The 19,077-nt window shown below is 44.9% G+C and overlaps 1 protein-coding gene across 2 annotated transcripts in view; it reads left to right on the top strand.

The window, feature by feature from the left end:
• LOC135383920 (ras-related protein Rab-8A-like) overlaps nucleotides 1–14,495 on the top strand; it is a 107,854-nt gene extending 93,359 nt beyond the window's left edge. Inside the window, exons 6-7 of one of the 2 annotated variants that reach the window (XM_064613204.1) lie at nucleotides 931–1,044; nucleotides 13,043–14,495. In XM_064613204.1, the coding sequence (XP_064469274.1) occupies nucleotides 931–1,044; nucleotides 13,043–13,141 (213 nt within the window). In that variant the 3' untranslated portion in view covers nucleotides 13,142–14,495. The remainder of the gene's footprint in view (nucleotides 1–930; nucleotides 1,045–13,042) is intronic. The other variant, XM_064613205.1, reaches the window with a different exon arrangement.
• The last annotated feature ends 4,582 nt before the right edge of the window (nucleotides 14,496–19,077 follow it).

Here is a 19,077-nt window from a genome sequence, read left to right as displayed (position 1 = left end):
ATATTTTATTTATTAAGTGGGCTGGATCAACCCTTTGGCGATTAATGTCATTAGTAAACGACGTATGGAATGAGCTTCCTAAATATCCGATCCGATCTCCGAATGCCATTGTCATTTTTCGTGTCAGTGTGGCACGAGATTGTGCGGCATTGAATGGCAGTTTGGCATCCCTGAATGGCGGCCTCACATCCGACGGTTCCTGTGCTGTCCGACGCTGTATCAATCGAAGGCAAGGAATGCGTACCCCGAAAAAAGCTGCGGAATGCCGCAGTATTTTTGGTGTCTTTCCCCACGTCGCTGTCGGACCGGGGCAACTTGATACCTCACATGGGGTCCTCCGATGGCTTTCAGCTGTGTTTCGCGTCTGAAATACACTGCGAGATACTCCTGTCGCGTAAGCTCCGTAAGAAAAAATGGGTCGTATATCGTGTTTTTATTTTCAATTTTTTTTCTTCTTTTTGAATGCTCTCCTTTCTCGGTCACTTTTGGCCCTATTCAGATTGCATTTCGTTGTTTTGCAAAATTCGGAACACAGTTACGACCGCTACGGAGATCAACAGCCGTGTTACTGCATTGTAATGGTCGTCGTAAATGTAATTAGGCTAACTATAGCTCAGACAGAGGTTCATCTCAAGACGAGAACAAATCTGAGTAGCGACCTTACAACAGCTGACGGTCACATAAAAACAGACCAAAACGGACCGTACCAAAATCATGTCTGTAACACAAGTATGCCCAGAGACGCCTTCTCGCACATATGATTGTTTCTTTCTCCCGCACAATGTTGTGGTGATCGCCGATACTTACTCATACGAATATTTCACAATGAGGTTAAATGCGTACATATGGCTCACCACCGTCATCACCAATATACTTGCAACCAACGAGGTCGTATTTTACTGCTCATTTATTAAACTCTTTCTTGCGCAGATGGCGGAAAGCTTCGACATTCCTTTCTTCGAGTGCAGCTGTAAGAGGAACGTTAACATTCAAGAAGCCTTCGTTGCATTAGCACGCAAGATTCGGGAGCAAAGGGAACAAAGGGTAGGTGCAAAGGCAGAGTTCTACTTACGTCACTCCTTACTTACAGGAGCTTTTTCAGAATGAATATAAGATGAATAATAACGATTATTATTATCAATAAGAAAAAGGATATAAATTAGGGGGAAATGTTACAGCTTCTCGTACCCCTAGATTGCAACTTCGCACCATTGAAATTTTCTCCCCAGCACTGCAGATAGTCCCTAAACTTTGCATACATTTTCACGCATTTAGTCCCGAAAAGGAGTAATGGCTTTGGCATTCCATCTAATCCCCAAAAGAACTAGAAGTACTCCTTTTTTTTCCCTCGAGTGTAGAAACGAGTTACTTTTCTGGTAACGACTTAACTAGTAACCGATATCGCTAGAAAAAATTTGTGTTCCTTTTTTTTTTCTTCTTTTTTCCCCCGCTCCATTTCAATATGAACGACATTGTGCAGTATGCCGACATTCCATGCGGTGGCGGACGTTTTCACGAGGAAACGCGCCGAGATAGGCTCATTACGAACACCAGTTATTATTGCTGAAATGCAATTCGACGTTAAATGCCAGTCAAATTAAAACACACATTGGTTTTACACTTTGGTTCTGTCGGATATCATTTTAACGTTATAGTAACGCGTTACCTTCGTGTAAAGGGTACGCATTCCTTTCGTATTTTAGTAAGAGTAACGCCACTTTTCTTTTTTCTGTGTTTTTTATGTAACGAGTGACATATACAGGGTGTTTGCTCTAACGTGTCCAGAAATTTTATTTAAGGCGAGCGATAAAAGAGAAACGAGGCTACTTTTCAGCTACTTGACTAAGAAACAGGTGCTACTAGTGAAGCAGTACCTGCAACTTTCCAGCAACCTTCCCGAACCACACCCTCCGAGACTCTTTGTCAGCTCGACTCTCGCCCTTTCTCCCTATCGAAATTGCTTGGTCCCTGGCCCAATCCAGCCCAGCAACGCTCTGCGCTCAAAGCTCTTCTGACATTTCTGGACACCATCGGACTTCGATCGCTATTGTGAAGGGGCTCGTTATTTTATTCCCCCCATCCCAACCAGCAATGGGGTAGAGTATCGCCTGCGGCGATTAAACTCCCCACTCTCCAAGGTCGAAAATAAAGTTGTTGTTGTTGTACCTGTCTTACTCAAGTAGCAGAAAAGTACCACTTGCTATTCTTTTATCGCTCGCTTTAAATAAAATTTCTGGACACGTTAGAGCAAACACCCTGTCTAGTTCCTGTCTTTCTTGGAAACGAGTAACGGTGTTTAGATTTCGTGCTCTATCTCCCTCTCTCTCTTTTAACGTGTACAAGCCTGTGCAAAGGATGCAGCAGTCACAGTATTTTCCTAGCCTTTTCAGAGCTAACCTGATTTAGCGTGACGAAAGATATTTTCGGGTAGTGAGCGATCATCTACAGTCCATCGATTAGGATTTAACGGTCTAATGAACGGCTAATAACAACGATTTGGCGCACAATAACGGCTTCCAAATGTCCCGTCAGACGGAGGCGTTTAGACCGTTTAGACAGTTATTTTTACTGAATCGGATGCACTTCGCGAGAAGCCTACAGAAAGTGAAAAACAGGAACTGCAGTATCGGCTGACCTAAATTACCTTTATCGTGACAGCATCGTTCATAACTGAATTGTTGCTATTGTGACCCGCAGTTATACGAAAAATGCAGTTGCATAGACAATTTCAGTGTGAGAGCCGGCGTATGACTAGAAGAGAGAGAAAGAGGGGGAAAAAAGCATTTCCGGCCTCGCAGAAATTTTTTGACACTGTGTTCAAGAAGCAGCCATGACACTTGTGGATGTTGGGCACTAAATAAAAATGCCAGTGAAACTGGGAAACCCTCACAAGAAAGCATGCGACACGTTTTGCTAGAAACATACTCTTGTGTTGTTGCTCGCATGACTTTGGGAACACTTTTCCGCCAGCGTTCAAGTCTACAATACGTTTAAACTGGTCCTTGAACCTGAAGAACACCTGTGTGAGAGCACTCAACTTGCAACTTTTCGAAGTGACGTTATTCTGAAAGAATGCGGGAGACTTTCTACATCGCGAGCCTCTCAAGTCATCTCTACACGTCCTTATATGCAATGCTTTTGGAGTAAAGGAAAAGTTGCATCAATTCGTGGAAATGGCGGTTACGTACGAAAGTGGTCCTGTACAGTTAAACACTCGCGAAATCCCGCACTTGAGTCAAGTCGGGAAACGGCTTCTGTTTATGCATCAGAATATGGAAAGTTAGGCGATGCCGCCCCCTCATTACACGCGCGGCTGAGCACCGCCCATTTTGGGTAAAGTTCCAGAGGCAAATGGATGGGGCTCCTTATAATGACATGTGCAGTAGTCTAGAATAAACTTCCGCTGGGTGTCAGCGAGCGGGATTTTCTACACGGAAGTAAATAGTAAGACGAACGACCCCTCATTACGTCTCTATGTAAGCGGAGTGACGAAGCACGTCTCAACTAATCTCGAGTACGCGGCGAGGCAGCATCCATCTCCTGCCCCGGAAAGCGCTATTTGCCACGAGAAGAGAGCGCGTTCATGTATGTAGCACCAGATTTTGATACAACAATTTTAGTGAGTACGCTGGAAAATTTGCAAATTACAAATTCCATTTCCGAAATTTAAATTCAGAAATGCCCTTGGCACGTGTCCTTGTGAAAGTTGAATGGTACCGACGTCAACTGATTTATTTTGACCTAGCCAAATTTATTAACTGCATATCACGAAGTAGCTGTATGCAAAAAATAAATTGAAAGAGAAGGGGAATGGAAAGCGAAAACGGGTAGTCGTTCCAGGAACGAATTTGCATGATCGAAGGCAGTAGAAGAACTTCGGGTGCGAGGATATAAGTCCGATTTTGAATTCACTGTGACAATTGCGGGCTACACTCTCAGGCGCACTAAGGCAAATGTCCCCACAGTTTCCTACGAAGTCGGCCGAGGACGCCCGGACAAAAACCAAATCAGCAAAAGTGCTGTCAGTCCCCAGGTACGCTTAAAATCAACATACTAAATAATTTGATAATACATAATTGTAATAAATAATTTAAATAAAATTAGCAGCCGCTCATTTATAACGTACTTTTATTAGCTGCCACCTATCTTCCGTGACGCCATCGTCTTCCGCTTCCGGTTCTGGGTCTGTGAAGGTTCACAACCACCTATTCCAAACGCTGTCAATGATATCTCAGCGGCCCTCAATATTGAAAACGGCCCTCCCTAGTCGCCTTTATTTCGGAACCACACTCTATGACGCCCGCAAAAGTATGCCCGCTCATGCCATGCGTCGCTCCAAAACCAAACCGAAACCAGATGTGCATGCACGGACAATTTTTCTTGTTCCTCTGGAAAAATACGAAAATTTGTGAGTAAAATTTCGTGGTCAAAAGTAGCGGCCATGTCCGGACTCTGCCTTTAAGGCTTGACTTGATGAACTGTAAAGAAAGAAAAAATAGGGAACAGGAAAAAGTCTTTGTCCCCTGCTTCGTGTCGACACGTCTCCCATAGAACATTCCTTTAACGCACCGCCTCCGCTTCAGTGAACGCCCCAGAAGAAAATATTACTTCAACGAGTTCATTGTTTCTTCCAGGTTCCAAGCGAACGTTACGCGTTCACTGCGTCTTCAAACGTTCTTGTCGTAAATATTCTCGTTTGCACGTTAACGCAGCTCGCGTATAAGAGCGCAGTCCTTCGTCGTCCGTCCATGTGTGTAATTTCAACGAGCAAGAAATATGGCAAAGTCGAGGGTGGTATTGTTTGCGTTGCGCGTAATCTCTAATCCACATGTGCCGCGGTTCCTGTTCACAGCAACGTATAAACGATCGCAACGACCAAGCCCGCAAAGTGTTTCCTCTTCTTTTTTTCTTTTTCTTTTTTTGCTTTCGTTAGAAAATCCTAGATCCTACACGATACGACCGAGCGTGAAATCATCATTCATGCATTCTTTGTTTTGCTTTCGCTAATGAAGGCACTTCTTTTGAGCCATCCGCTGCGTAATGATCATGAAAGAGGGAAACTTACCGAGCCATTTATGAATCGCCACCAGAAAGAAAAGCTAATGACCTGAGGTCTGGGATGCAACGGAACCGTTCGTCAAAACGGTAACAGTCCTGCAATTTTTTAATGGAAATTTGAGAGAAGTTGTCTTCGTATTTAAAAGCTGGAGGTGAGTAAAGAAGGCATTCGCGGACCGTTACCGATGCTCGATCAATGTCAACAATTCAGATCAAATTCGTTACCGAGCAACGTTCTGCTAAACTGCGACGACTGCAGTCTTCCCTCGGGTTTTTCACCGCATTGCCGGTGATACGTTAGCTGTATCAATTACCTTACAAGCAATACTTCCAGTTATGCTGTGACGCATCCATATGTATGCATAATCGAAGACTCGCGTGCGTGACTCCCAGCAGTGCGTGAGCGTTCAGCATAAGGATATTGCTGGTGCTACCGGCGTGGGGTCACTTTGTTGGATGGTAATGGTACCGACATTAAGCAAACCGAAATTTTTATTCCTGAGGGGGCAATGTATGTATAGGAAGGCTTTCATCTTGCTTTGCTTCGATGGTCGACCTCTGTTCCCTTTCATAAAACAGTGTCACCACCGTTCCTTCAGCAAGGACATCAGATAACGTTATAGTCTGATAGACTTCACAAACAATTAGAATGCCTACATCGCGCGATGGGACGCGCTAAATTATGTTAGGTACCTACGGTCGTGCTCAACATAAGAATGGCATTATCCGTGAATCTTTTTTTATACATACTTGACCACCAGAAGATAACAAAGAAGAAAAAAATGTCTTATTCCATGTTAGAACCGCGAAGCAACTGTGGCTATGAGCTGCGTACAGACGTGGACAGATGGAGAGAGGACAGCAGGAAGGAGTGGGGGACAGGGGGGATTCGTATACGTCCTGGGCCGACTTCAAGCCGAAGTGCGCCGACATTCGGCTAGAAGGTCTGCCAGAAAACCCTGGGAAAACCCCAGAAAACACCGCCGGTGTGGGGATTCGAACCCGCGTCACCTCCCTGTCTTGGCCTGGAAAGCGGTCACACTAACCACTATGTCACGGGAGCTGGTTCGAAATGTTGTATTAATCATTTTTGCGGCTCATGTTACAATATCATAGTAATTATTCTCATACTTCGACGTCATAAAGATAAATTGGAGGGAAGTTTTCCAAGAGCACCCGAGATGTTCGGTGTCACGACTGTTCGATGTCGGCACAGTGCATAGATAGGATTATCGATCTCTCGTTCTCTCGCGAGATCGTTACAGGAAAGGTTACTGGACAAGTAAATTCTGCTAGTAGAATGAATGTTACGAACCAGCAAAAGAAAGAAAGCACTTCAGCGACACAGAGAAACGAAACCGCGAGCGTTACCTTATGAGACACTTTAATTAGAACGACAAATACGCGATAAAAGGATTATCACGTTACCTAGCGTAAGAATATTTTTTCCACGCAGAATTTACGTTTTTCCTCTCGTTTATCTGGCGGGCACTTAAGAAAACTTATGTAGCGCTTTCACGATACGGTTTGGTGTAGGGTTAATTAAATTAATGTAATTACTTTAGCGAATTAATTCGCTAAGACACCAAAGCAAATTCTACGTCTGAAACGTCGTGGATCCTCTCTGACGAAGAAAGCCCCCCAGCCCCCGTCCCAACTCAATTTCTCTCGCTTTCGCGCCATAGCACAACGGTAACGCCACGGACCACCATAGAACCCCTGCACGCAGACTATGTTCTATATAATCTCTCTGCTTCGGAAGGAGAACACGTGCTGTGCCTCATTTAATCGGCTTTACAGACGACGCTTGTGATACAAAAGAAAACAAAAAAGTTGATCGTCCGCTATGTTCGCGCATGTAATCCTCCAGAGCCGTTCAAAGTGCGGATAAATGTCATCCAAAATCTCACAGAAGTAAATTCCAGCCGAGCGGAGCATGATTGATCTTCTTTTGGAACGTAATACGCCGCGAGTGGGTGGAGTGCGGTCTAATCTGTCACGTGACCTTCGTAAGAATGTGCCACGGTCGTGCTGGCCAGCCATAGTCCGAATTGCATCACCTATGGTGTCATAATTTTTTGAATGGGTCTTGCAGAAAGAACTGGAGTACGTATTTCATTTGGAGCTCAAGAACATATCCGTCACGTAATAGGGACGGAATGCAGACGTGCAGAGAATGTGTCGTATTGTGACGTCATCCTTTGTGTGTGGTTTTGTAGTCGAAACAAATATACCAGTCGGAAGTGACATATAGCTAAAGCCCTCCTTGCCCAGTGATGTTGAAGGACAGTGAGAAAACGGTTCAACGCGTCATGTGTCAAGAGAAACTCGCTAAAAGGAAGATTTGCATGCGTCAAATAGATAAGAAACAATGTCGTTTAATTTACGTCAGCTCACCATAGCACGACATGCGACAGGGTAAGCCGGAAGAGATGGCTTGTGTCAAAGTGAAGTGCTCCACTATGCCCCCTATAGAGTTAACCCGAGTGGCAGCCCTCGTGACTATGTTGTTGCATTTAGGGAATTTAGTGTCTATATTTCGAGACCTACACCGTATACTGAATTAACTGAGCGGCTACATTTTCCTTTCGTTGCTTCCCATTATGCGGGCTGTCCTTTTGTGATCCGGAACAGATCAATTTTTCATCATCCGGGTCTGTCACAGAGCTCGGTATTAGGAAGTGTGACACACAAACTCTCGGGATCAATATTTTAAGAGAAATTCGGCCTGCACGACAGAGTGGCGAGCAGTACAGAGATAGAATGACTCGCTGAGAAAGCTTTGATTCAACAACAAAAATAAAACAAAAATGTCGATTCTTCTAGGCATGCTATAAAGTTAACCCTCAGCAAACCAACTGGAACGAAAATGAAAAAAAAAAAAAACTATACATACATAAAAAATAAAAAGAGTTATGCCACAGGAGGCTTAAACAAAAGGTAGTAAGAATGCCACACACTCTTTAAACACAATCTCAAAACAATTGAATGAACAAAGGCTCTTATCTTATGGGAGGCGGCAAACTGGGAGGCGGCCTCGGAGGCGGCAAACTTTAAAGTTTGGGTCCGACGGGAGTCCTTCATGATTCCCTCGACTACGAGGTTCGCTCTTCACTTCACAAACACTTGGCACACGCTGAGCAGATTCATCCGAACATTTCACTCCGTTGGACAAACCTAATACGTTCGTTACAAAACTTACACTAAAAAATAACAGTAGCACCGACGCTCCTTGGCCTTTCCCTGGCAGAACTCCGCCAATACCCCTGGGTGCAGACTCCAGAGTTCATCATGAAGTGGAGACTCCGCGCGAAAGTTCGTCACTGATTAAAATTGTTTTGTGACGTTTCATTCTTAGTAGTTTCTGTCGTTTCGATACACCCTACTGCTGGAGTGAGCTATACCGGGCGTTTTTCTTTTTCGTTTTATATCCTTTACAGATATAGCTTAGTAAGAAAAGCGATGACAGCAGGATAGATGTCGTGTTTGCAGTTGAGTTATACAGCCAGGCAGACATCCTGTCCAAGGGAGCATGTAACTACAAGGTGACTAATTACTCAAAATACGTTATTAACTCTCTAATTAGAAGATTCCGGGCAAAAGTGAGATAGCAGAATGGGAGACCATCCTTGTTGAAAGCATTTTCACGAAATACAGAAACGCGTGTTGAAATATCCATCGCCGAATATCGCTATGCAAATGATTTATTTTATTCCATATGTTAACGCCGCGAAGCGGCGGTGCCTATGCGCGGCGTATAGACGCGGACAAATGGAGAGAGGACAGCAGGAAGGAGAGGGGGACAAGGGGGTTAGTATGCGTCCTGGGCCGACTTCAGGGGGAAGTGTGCCGACTTTCGTCTGGGAAGTCTACGGGAAAACCAAAGGAAGACCCCAGACAGCATAGCCGGTGCGGGGATTCGAACCCGCGTCACCTGCCAGTCCCGGCTTCGAAGGCGATGATCCTAACCACTATGCCACGAAACCGAAACCGCGCCGATCGAAGCGCAGGTGGGACAGTGCTCATTCCACGTCAGAGGGTCACGTGCATTGTAGTGATAGAGATGATTCGAGGAGGTGATCATCTGCTGGCCAGGTCAACCGCTATTCGGCCCAGATAAGCCTCCGTCAGCGGAGTCCATGCGCTCCAGAGACGCGCGGTTTTGGTTTCGGCTCATTCGCATAGCGAAACTCTGCTATGGATATTTCGCGGCACGCGCTCGTTTCAGGATTTCTTAAACATGGAACCGCTATCAACGAGAATTGTCTCACATTCTGCTATCTCGTTTTTGCCCAAAATTTACTAATTAAGGAGCTGAATAATGGATTTTAGGTAATTAGTCATCTAGTAGTTACATACTTTCTTCGAGAGGATGTCCGTCTGGCCGTATAACTCAACTGCAACAACTCTCTTAAAACCTCGGAATATGGGGCTCCCAAAACTGTCCCTGGAGGTGCCTATTGATCGCCAAACGTTGCGTTTTGTATGTCGTCGGTATATCATGCGAGTGTTGCGTAGACGGTACTGCACTCGACTGGCAAGAGGTGGGGGCTGGAGTCCTGCCGCTGTGTGGATTTTTCGAACACTGCCTCATCTCACGCTTTGCAAATTTTGCACCTCTCGTTTAAGTGGAGGATAACATGCGTTCCCACGGTGAAACGGCTACTCTGGCCACGAAGAATGAACACATTTTCTGCACCTGGTTTGCCCCGATATACATGCGCGTATAACCAGATCAAAACATGCGGTTACTAATTCTGAATACACGAATAATAGTGGCACACCGTGACGGAGTCTCAGAGGGTGGTCGAGGTGGCTCAAGAAATGTTAGGAAGAAATTCGAATTTAACATTTGCAAAAATTTTATCATTCTTACTTCCACGTGTACAGCTCACGTCAACCTCAATGCTGGAAAAAATATGGTCTCGTTCCCGAGCGCGATTACAGCAACCCTTGGGGTCACGAGGAAATCTTAATTGAACAAAATTATTCTGTTAGTTTAACGCAAGGATTTTGTTTATTTAGCATTCCCCAGTGCCCCCAGGGTGGCTGCTATCGCGCTCGGAAATCAGACCGAATTTTTTCCAGTGTTATTATTAAGGTTGACGGGAGCTGTGCTTGACTAGCCCTGCAATGGTGCAGCTTGGGACAAAAGTTTACGGAACACTGGAGTGTCGCATTTCTCCATTGACACCCTTGCAGCAAACAGGGTCGGATACAAGATAGAATAGTCGGTCACCCGTTTCTTATTCGATCACTTCCCGATAGCTAGCAGTGGGCCGCTCCGATGAAGAAATACGCCAGTGGCGTGTTCCGTAAACTTTTGTCCTAAGCTGTACATTAAAGGGACTATGAAATTTCGTGAACACTCCATGAACTGTTTGCTAAAAACGGTTCCTCCTGTCGGGATGAATCGCGCACCAGAAAGTTTTCTCGATTAAAATACGCAGTTTCTTAATCACGCGAGGTTGAAATCGGTTCCGAACCTTCTCCTTCACATTCCTCCTTCCTCTCGTCTTTCTCCTCCTCCTTCTTAGCTACTGGACGCGTGCTCAAGGGGCGGTCATTACGTAGAGTTCGAACACGGCTCGCAGAGAGGAGCGTCGCGCCAATGAGACGAAGTTTCTCCGCTTCTCTTCGTTACCGGCGTTATTGACACGGGTATGGCAGACACGGGCGTACGATGGGGGGAGCGACGACGTCATGCGCGACGTAACGTAACCCTTTAGACTGTCAAGTTTGAGCACACCGCTGCTGGTCGTGGTACGGCGTCGGGCATTTCTTTGCTGCTTCGTTGAAATTCTCTGAAGAGAAAATCATTCGCTTGCAGAACTGGTATAAGGCTTTGGTTATGTGTCCGGAAACATGTATCCGTCAAATCGAAACGAAGACAAGTTGCTTCAAGGTCCCTTTAGTGTCGCTAGGTTTGTTCGTTAGAAGGTGATATCGCCGCGGCTAGAAGAGAGCCTTCGCCTCGCTCAACTTAGCTGGAGATTAAATCTGCAGAAGCAGATAAATTCATAGGCGGGAAAATAGGTCTCACTCGTAGTATCATCAAGGTACATATTGACTCAAACATCTGCTGCCGACAAGTTGCAAACGGAAAAACACACGGAAGAAAATTGTTATTTCCGCCTCGCGTGTAATCAGAGAGAATGGACACCAGTCGACCTACTAAATCGATATCTGTTGAGCTACGGCTGCCCCGACGTCGCCATCGATTCAGCCCACCTTGTACTGGGAAAAACCTTTACACGAGACAGACGAGTCACCCCTTTCATCGACCCGCCCACAAAAATTTAATGGTAACCCAAATAAAGCAGACGCCACTTTGTACAGGGATTTCCCATATGTCATATGGAGGCGTTGCCCGAAAAAGGGAATGCATGCCAAATCAGTGTATGTGTGAAAAGACAGAATAGACTGAAATGATACTACAGACAGTCTGGGCTATGAATTCCTATGCGACGCTAAGCTCACTATATATATATATATATATATATATATATATATATATATAAAGAAGAGGCGCCCGACGAATAATGTGTGACATTGTGAGACAGTGTGAGAAATTTAAGGAAATTATAAAAATTGTCTGCATCTTTGGGTATTCTGCCAAACCCGTTCAAATGCGTTAGCTCTATGGGGCCACCATTCGGTCCTTTCTTCAGGCATGGCTCTCGTGTTCGTGCAGTTGCAACTTCTTCCTTCTCCTTCTCTTCTTCTCTGTCCACAACTGTTACGTACAGACATACACGGCCGTCGACGTTGGTGAATCCTGTATGGCTATAGCTTCAATAAGAAACACAAAGCAGCACAATAGGGGCGCAGTGTGGTACCAAGTTTGTGGGACACTACGACCGAAGATTCCCTCGTTCAGACAGCCGTTAGTTGCCGAAGTAATATATTTTATAATGGCCAGTTTGTCTGGGACAGATTTCATCCCAAAGAACCTCGCCCATGCATCTGAAGTTTTTTTTTTTTTTAAACTTCGAGCCGATTGTTTTCAAAGAGACAGAAAGGCGTAAAAAGCCTGTGAGCGAAAATTAGCTTGAAGCAGTAGGGAAAACCAAATAATATTGTTCGATGACAGTTGAAGAAAAGTTGAATAATGGGCTTTGTGAGGCGTATGTTGTGTTTGACCATCAATGTTTAATTGCCTCGTCCACTACAGCCAAGTAATATAATTTGTGCCAGCTGTTTGTTGCTGTAACTTGGTGCATCATCCGCGCGGAAGAACGGAGACGGAATGAATACTCACGGTAACGGAAACGCCTGAACGCACGGAACGCGGTTCTGAACATATACATACACTGTGATGCTCATAATTATATTTTCACCAAATTATCGCTGGCAACGCGGTGGAGTCGCAATATAGAGTTTTTCTTGTTGTTCCCAAGCAGCACAATATATTGGCCCGATATTGGCTGCATATAGGTAATATTAGACCAATATTGGACCGGTGTTGCCAATATCGAGCCAACATTGAGCCGAGACGTTGTGCTGCTTGGGTTTGTACTTTATACCAGATATCTTCATGGCAGCACCTGGCGAAAAAAATCAAAGCACGAAGTACCAAGTTCAGTCAATCGTCTATCGCCTCCACTGATGTTCGTAGACAGATCCAAAAGCAGACTCCCATATCTGCGTGGTTAAACACGGGTCTTCCACGTGCTTGTGACAGTTTCACCTGAGCGGTCTCCCCCTACCTGTTACTACGCTTCACTGCTTCGTCGCTTTATCAACATCCACGCACGAGACCTCAATCTCGTTTTAGAAGGATACAGATTGAACAGATTAAATGCATCGCTGAACGCCTCGTATATCCAATACCCAACGAAGCGGTACGGATCACAGTTGCAGTTTTGTGGCCACTTTCCTATTTCAACTGTAACCTAACGGGCCTCCGCTTTGAAAAATGACCTGTAGCTGTAGGTTTGCCAATATTCTCGTTTAATTAACGTATTTTGTTTTGTCTCTACAGGCCGGCAAGTTCGACGATCTCGAACGCATGCAGTGGGAGAAAGCGGATCTCAACCAGAACAAGCAATTAGCATCCGGCCAGTACAGGTGTAACTGCTGAGACATAAAAAAGAGGAAATTGTCACAGTACCCTACGGCGCTTTGCCACGGTGGGTGTGGCACAGCACCGAATATCGCCATGCTGGAAATTTCAAGTTCTACATCTCGCGGCATTCCAAACAACACGCTTACCTACTGTTATACTCGACGACTGTGTATTTTGGTTCACCTTGTGTGCTCAGGGTTCTGTCTGTGACACGGTATGATACTTTGTCACGTTTCCTATAGGTATAGTAACTGTGTGGTCCCAGAATATTTTTCTCACATCCTGCAGACCGTATCCACTAGGTTCCAAATATTTCTAGGCCACCACGTACGCCTCAGCAAATGTTTGAAAACGCAGAGCAGAAGACCACTTCATCGCATTGTTGCAACCGCATCCCCATGTAGCTCTACCGTTATCTCCGATGCCTTCGAATGCTATGACGCATCCCACCTTGAGCTTTGTGATTGGTCTCTGCTTCTGACGTCACGGCCATAAAGGTCGCCTGGAGTAGAAAGGAAAATTGAACTTGAGTTTTATTAATATTATTATTTTTTTATATATACTCTATAATTCTGTTGCATAGCGCGGCCGTGCTGTTTCGAGTGCTGCGGAAAACCGCAAATGAACTACGAATAAGAAATGTGCCGAAGAAGAGTTCACCATACAAAGAAGGAACTATAGCTAGTTTCGCTACGAATCGTTTAGTACCGTAGATCAATATACCGGATGTCTTCAACGAGTGGTCTAACAATCCTTGATTGCATGTCAGCGCAACGTGTGCACAACACAAAAATCCGTTTGATGTTAGAACATGTGAACGTTTAGCTGTGTATCTGGTACTGATCAAACTTGAATCGACGATGCCTGCCTCGAGTGCATTGCTCACGTGGTGGGAAAACAGAAGAATATGTATAAATATGGGGTACGGAGCACGGGGTACAGTTTCTGAACAAATACTGATGGGACGTATAGGAGAAAAGCACGAGGAGTCACGTGTAGCCAATATACACTGTTTTATCCCACACTCTTCTCCCTATTTTTGTTTCGTGTTCAATTCTACCCGCAGTGTATATGCCACGTGTTACACTTCTTTACGGTGTGGTGTTTTCTTTGCAAACGCGCATAAATATCCCAACTTTTCACACTTACAAATGTACATAATAATAAAACAAATACGTGTAAGAACTCACGCGGGTGCGTGTTGTGTACGGCAAAGTAACGTGTCTTATTTTGCCCTGCCTTTTTGTAATACTCCAGTCCGGATGCAGTGCAAGCCATTTTGTCATTCTCGCGGATAAACTTGCAAGTGAAATATGGTATACATGTCTTTTAAGCGGAGCCAATTTGTGAATAAAAGAAGCTGATTGCACTTGCCGGTCTGAGTGCGTTGACGTGCAGGGCCTCCGAACTGCCATCTCCATCAGCGACCAGCCTGATGGCCGGCATCAGCCCCATCTCATCATCGTTTTTTTAATGATGTCTGTGTGTGTGTGTGTGCACAGGGCTTCTCAAGATAACGTACGCACTATAGGGTTACGCAAGACCAAGATAAAGTACCGTATTTCTTCAGCCCTGCTAAAACAAATAACGCTGGCACGGCAGACGCCGACGTTTTTGTCAATGGTGCATGGAGTGCACAAAAAGGTCGTGCCAAATTTTCAGCTTCAAGGTTTGTTTCAGTGAATTACGAAAAATTCAAAACGTCTCGTTTCTATTCCGTACCGCCATTTTTATCGTTGGGGGCTTTGCAATTAACTCCAGAAGGCATATTTACTAAAAGTGGCACGAGAAGAGTGCATCGAACATAAAAGCAATATGCAAGCAAACTGGTTTATACTTGACGTTGGCAGCATTTCCCTTGATCTTGGAGGGAAAAGACGAACGGACAAAACACAAAACGAACAACGAAAGGCAACGCTCGAACAGCAAGCGTTTCCTCTCCCCCTCCGTCGTCTCTTTGCGTTTTGTTTTGTGCTGTTCGTTCCGTGTTCTGTGCACCTGTCTTTTTCCCACGCTCGGGTGTATGTTTTCATCAATGTCAAAAGTGCATACTATCGTGCAAAAGTGCATACCTACATACTTCGAAATTGGTAAAAGGCAGCAAAGTGATTGTCGTAAAGTGGTGCTAATGAAAGAGCTCGCCGTTATCGGGGAATGTGCGTCCTGGGAACCGTTCCGACATACGTCTGACAGCGTCTGAGGAAGTTCCAGGAAAAACACCAGACAGTACAACCGGCACCCGGATTCGAACCCGGGTACCTCCCAGTCTCGACGTGACATGGCCAGCACGCGAACCACTCAGCCACGCCTTTCCTTTACTAGCAAGCTAGGCTAACCAATCCATACACACGAGGCGTAGCAGGCGGTACATACTGAGGACTCTGGGGAAAATATGCAATATTTGTCTGCATGTAGGCTGCGTTCTAGCTCCCTTCTGTGTCCTTCATGCGAAGCGTGCTCTGGCACATCGTTTGGAAAGGTGAGAACAGAATTCACTCGACAATACCATGTTTTCTATCGAACTTATGTCTTGTGAAGAGAAGCACGTACTACGGCCCCGCCGTTCACCCACGAAATATATCACACGCATGATTCACGTGAACATTTGTGTGGTGTCTATCAGCGCAAAGCGGAAAACCCAGAACGAGAGATCCACGCGATAACACTTCACTCGAAATATCATTAGCAAAGGTCTGTTCACGGAATACAGAATGCCAAAAACTGACGTGAGAGGAGGCTGCCAAATGCTTATTGACCATCACACAAAATAAATAACGGGAGGGGGGGGGGGGGGGGGCGTTAGGCCGCGATGAGCAGGGTTCCGAGTTTTCGGTTTTTATTTTCGGGCGGATTCGGCGTATGTTTTTCGAAGTTTTTTTCCTGGCGTGTACATGGTTTACCCGACAGTTATTGGCGAATAGAAATAACAATGTACAATGTAAAAACCCCGAGACTAGGGAACACGAAGGGACAGACACAACACGAAGTCTCAAGTCTCTTTTTGAGACTTCGTGTTGTGTCTGGCCCTTCGTGTTCCCTAGTCTCGGGGTTTTTACATTATGCATCATCTCTCACCAGCTCGCTGGCTTCCTAGCCATTTTTTCATTGTAACAATGTAATTTCCGCACGACGCTCATTCAACATGGCGTTGTTCGCTGCGGTGGCGTTTTTCGACTAACGAAAAAGTAACAGACATTTTTCACAACCGCCGGGTTTATTTATCTGTATCAAGAACTTGCTGGGCATGTGGAGCAATTTATTTCTGTCATCGTTCCTGGAATGTCTCTCTGTCTTCGGTGTTTTTCGATTAAAACCGAATGAAGGAAAATTTACCCGGCGTATGTCTTTCGGTGTTTTTCGGTTAAAACCGAAAACGCGGAACCCTAGCGATGAGTGAGGGCACTGAATAGGAATGTAAGGAAGCGTTAAGTATTGACCGCGACAATTGACCGCGACAATTGACAATTGACCGCGACATTGGCACGGTACCGAGAATAATGATGATCTATGCCTTTAATCTTTCCACTATCTCGCTGTGAATGATTGTTTCGGTGAATGATCCGATATACGAAAGCTAGTGCGGGCGCTACATTGATTAGCACATAATGGTGTACCTTGGTTATCAATTATTGTATCAATGTATACTTTGTGAAATATATGGCCTCCGGCCAGTTGGAGGCGAAGAGCGCAGATATCGTGTCAAACGAAGATAAGAGAAACAGAGATAACTCCCCCAATATCACCCAATGTCCGATCAATGTACGTTTCACGCCATAGCGTCTATATCCAAAATTATACCGAGTGTTTATTTTTAGCTTTTACGGAATTTTTATTAAAAAAAAGCTACGAGAGCAGGACAGATGTCGTTTTTGCTGTTGAGTTATACGGCCAGGCGGACATCCTCTCGAAGCGAGTATACAACTACAAGATGACTAATTACCTAACATTCATTAATTAACTTTGGCATTTGGGGCAAAAGCGTGATACCAGAATCAGAGACAATCCTCGTTGAAAGTTATTCCACGTCTAACAAATCCTGAAACACGCACGTGCGTTAAAGTATCCATCCCCGGATTTTGATATGCAAATGAGCCGAAACCGAAACCGCGGGGAGCACAGCGCTCATTCCACGTCACAGTGCCACGTGATTTGGAGCGATGGAGATGATTGGAGTAGGTGCCGATCTGCTGGCCAGATAAACCGCTTTCCGGTCCAGATAAGCCTCCGTCGCCTTGATGATGCGCTCTTGAGGCGCCCTCTTTCGGTATCGGCTCATTTGCATTCCGAAATTCAGCTATGGATATTCTACGGCACGCGCTATTTTTTTGGATTTTTAAAAGATAGAATGGCTTTCAACGAGGATTGTCTCCCGTTCCGCTATCTCGCTATTGCCCCAAATGTCCTAATTAATAAATAAATAACTTAATTATAGGTAATTAGTCATCTTGGAGTTACGCACTCTCTTCCACAGGGTGTCCGCCTGCTGCATAACTCAATTGCAAAAACGACATACGTGCTGCTCTCATAGTTTTTTTTTTAAATAAATATTCTGTAAAGGATAGAAATAAACACCCTGTATATGCAGTGTACATTTCGTGGACTAACGGGCGTAAGGTTCAACATTCGCGATGTGCAAAGTGGATGTACCCGATGAACACAGCGACGGTGAATCGCCCACCTCATCATCATCCAATGCATGTGTGTGCGTGTAGCTGATAAATCGAAACTGGATCTTGAATCACGCATTTCCTCAAAAGTGACAGTTTATAACTATTTATAGTTACTTCATGGTGTGCGATGGTTAATTACATTTCAGTTCTCTCTTGTTTGCCATTTTTGTACCGTAGCATTTCAGATTGAACGTGGTTTATAAAATGATATATGCAGTATGAGATGGTTGTTTGTGTGTCTGTTTGTAAATATGAAAGATCCTGTATCGTGTGCAGGAGAAAGGGTTCTTTTGGTCAAGTATACAGCTCATTGTAGCGTACCAAAAAGACACGAGTTCCAGACTTATTTCTTATTAAAAGGCGCCTAAATTGCAAATCAAATTGCAGATGAGAAATAAACATTCGCACTGACCATCATGGTGATTCTGTGGCGTTGTCTTAGGAAGTTTTTGCTAACCATTTTCACTCAAATTGTTTGTGAACAGTTTCGCTGCGACCCAACCCGCAGTGGCAAAACTGGAGTTTCGTTCAGTTTCTCTTCTGGCCGGCAGCGAGACCATTTGAGCAAAATCCATGAAGAGAAACTCGCTGCTTCACTCGTACTAAAAAGTAGAGCGCGCTTTAAACGACAATATTCATACGTGCGACATCCGTGCAACGTCCGCGGAAGGCCACCAGTCATCTGTCGCACCTGTCATGAACGAGTTTCGAATCCCGGAACATATTTCGGAACGGGTTCCATGGGGATGGGGACTCTGCATGGGGGAGGAGGATTTCCATCTCCCAAATGCACTATCAAATCACTATCCCCTAGTCCTGATATCCGTCTATGGACATCTAGTGTATGTTCTCAGGACTGCGGTGCGTTATTGGGGCCTACAGAAACGTAGCGTTTCTCGTCAAAGGCTGTAAACTTGCTTCAGTAAATTATGACGTCTCCTTTAAACTTCGTTTTTAACTATCTGATTAAAAAGAGAAACGAAAATCGTGCAAGTAGTGCGATTATTATTATTATGAGTTCTTTTCATATTCACTGATCTCTTCGACCTACATGTAAACAAACTGACACATTTCCCGTGTCCTCACCAAGGAAAAAAAACCCGACAACAACATCGTTCGTTCCCCTCGATCACCTGACACGGGCCCACCTGTCTCTTCCCTCACTCTCTGAAGACGCATTTCGCGTGAAATCCATTCAGTCGACCGCTCCCTTGGCTTCAAAAGAAGTGAACAGAGCGGTGTAGTACCGAAAGCCTCCACAACTGTGTGCACCCTCCTATG

This window comes from Ornithodoros turicata, chromosome 2 (assembly GCF_037126465.1).
Source record: "Ornithodoros turicata isolate Travis chromosome 2, ASM3712646v1, whole genome shotgun sequence".
NCBI lineage: Eukaryota > Metazoa > Arthropoda > Arachnida > Ixodida > Argasidae > Ornithodoros > Ornithodoros turicata.
Note: the sequence above shows the minus strand (reverse complement) of the source record. Positions and strands in the feature narration are given on the sequence as shown.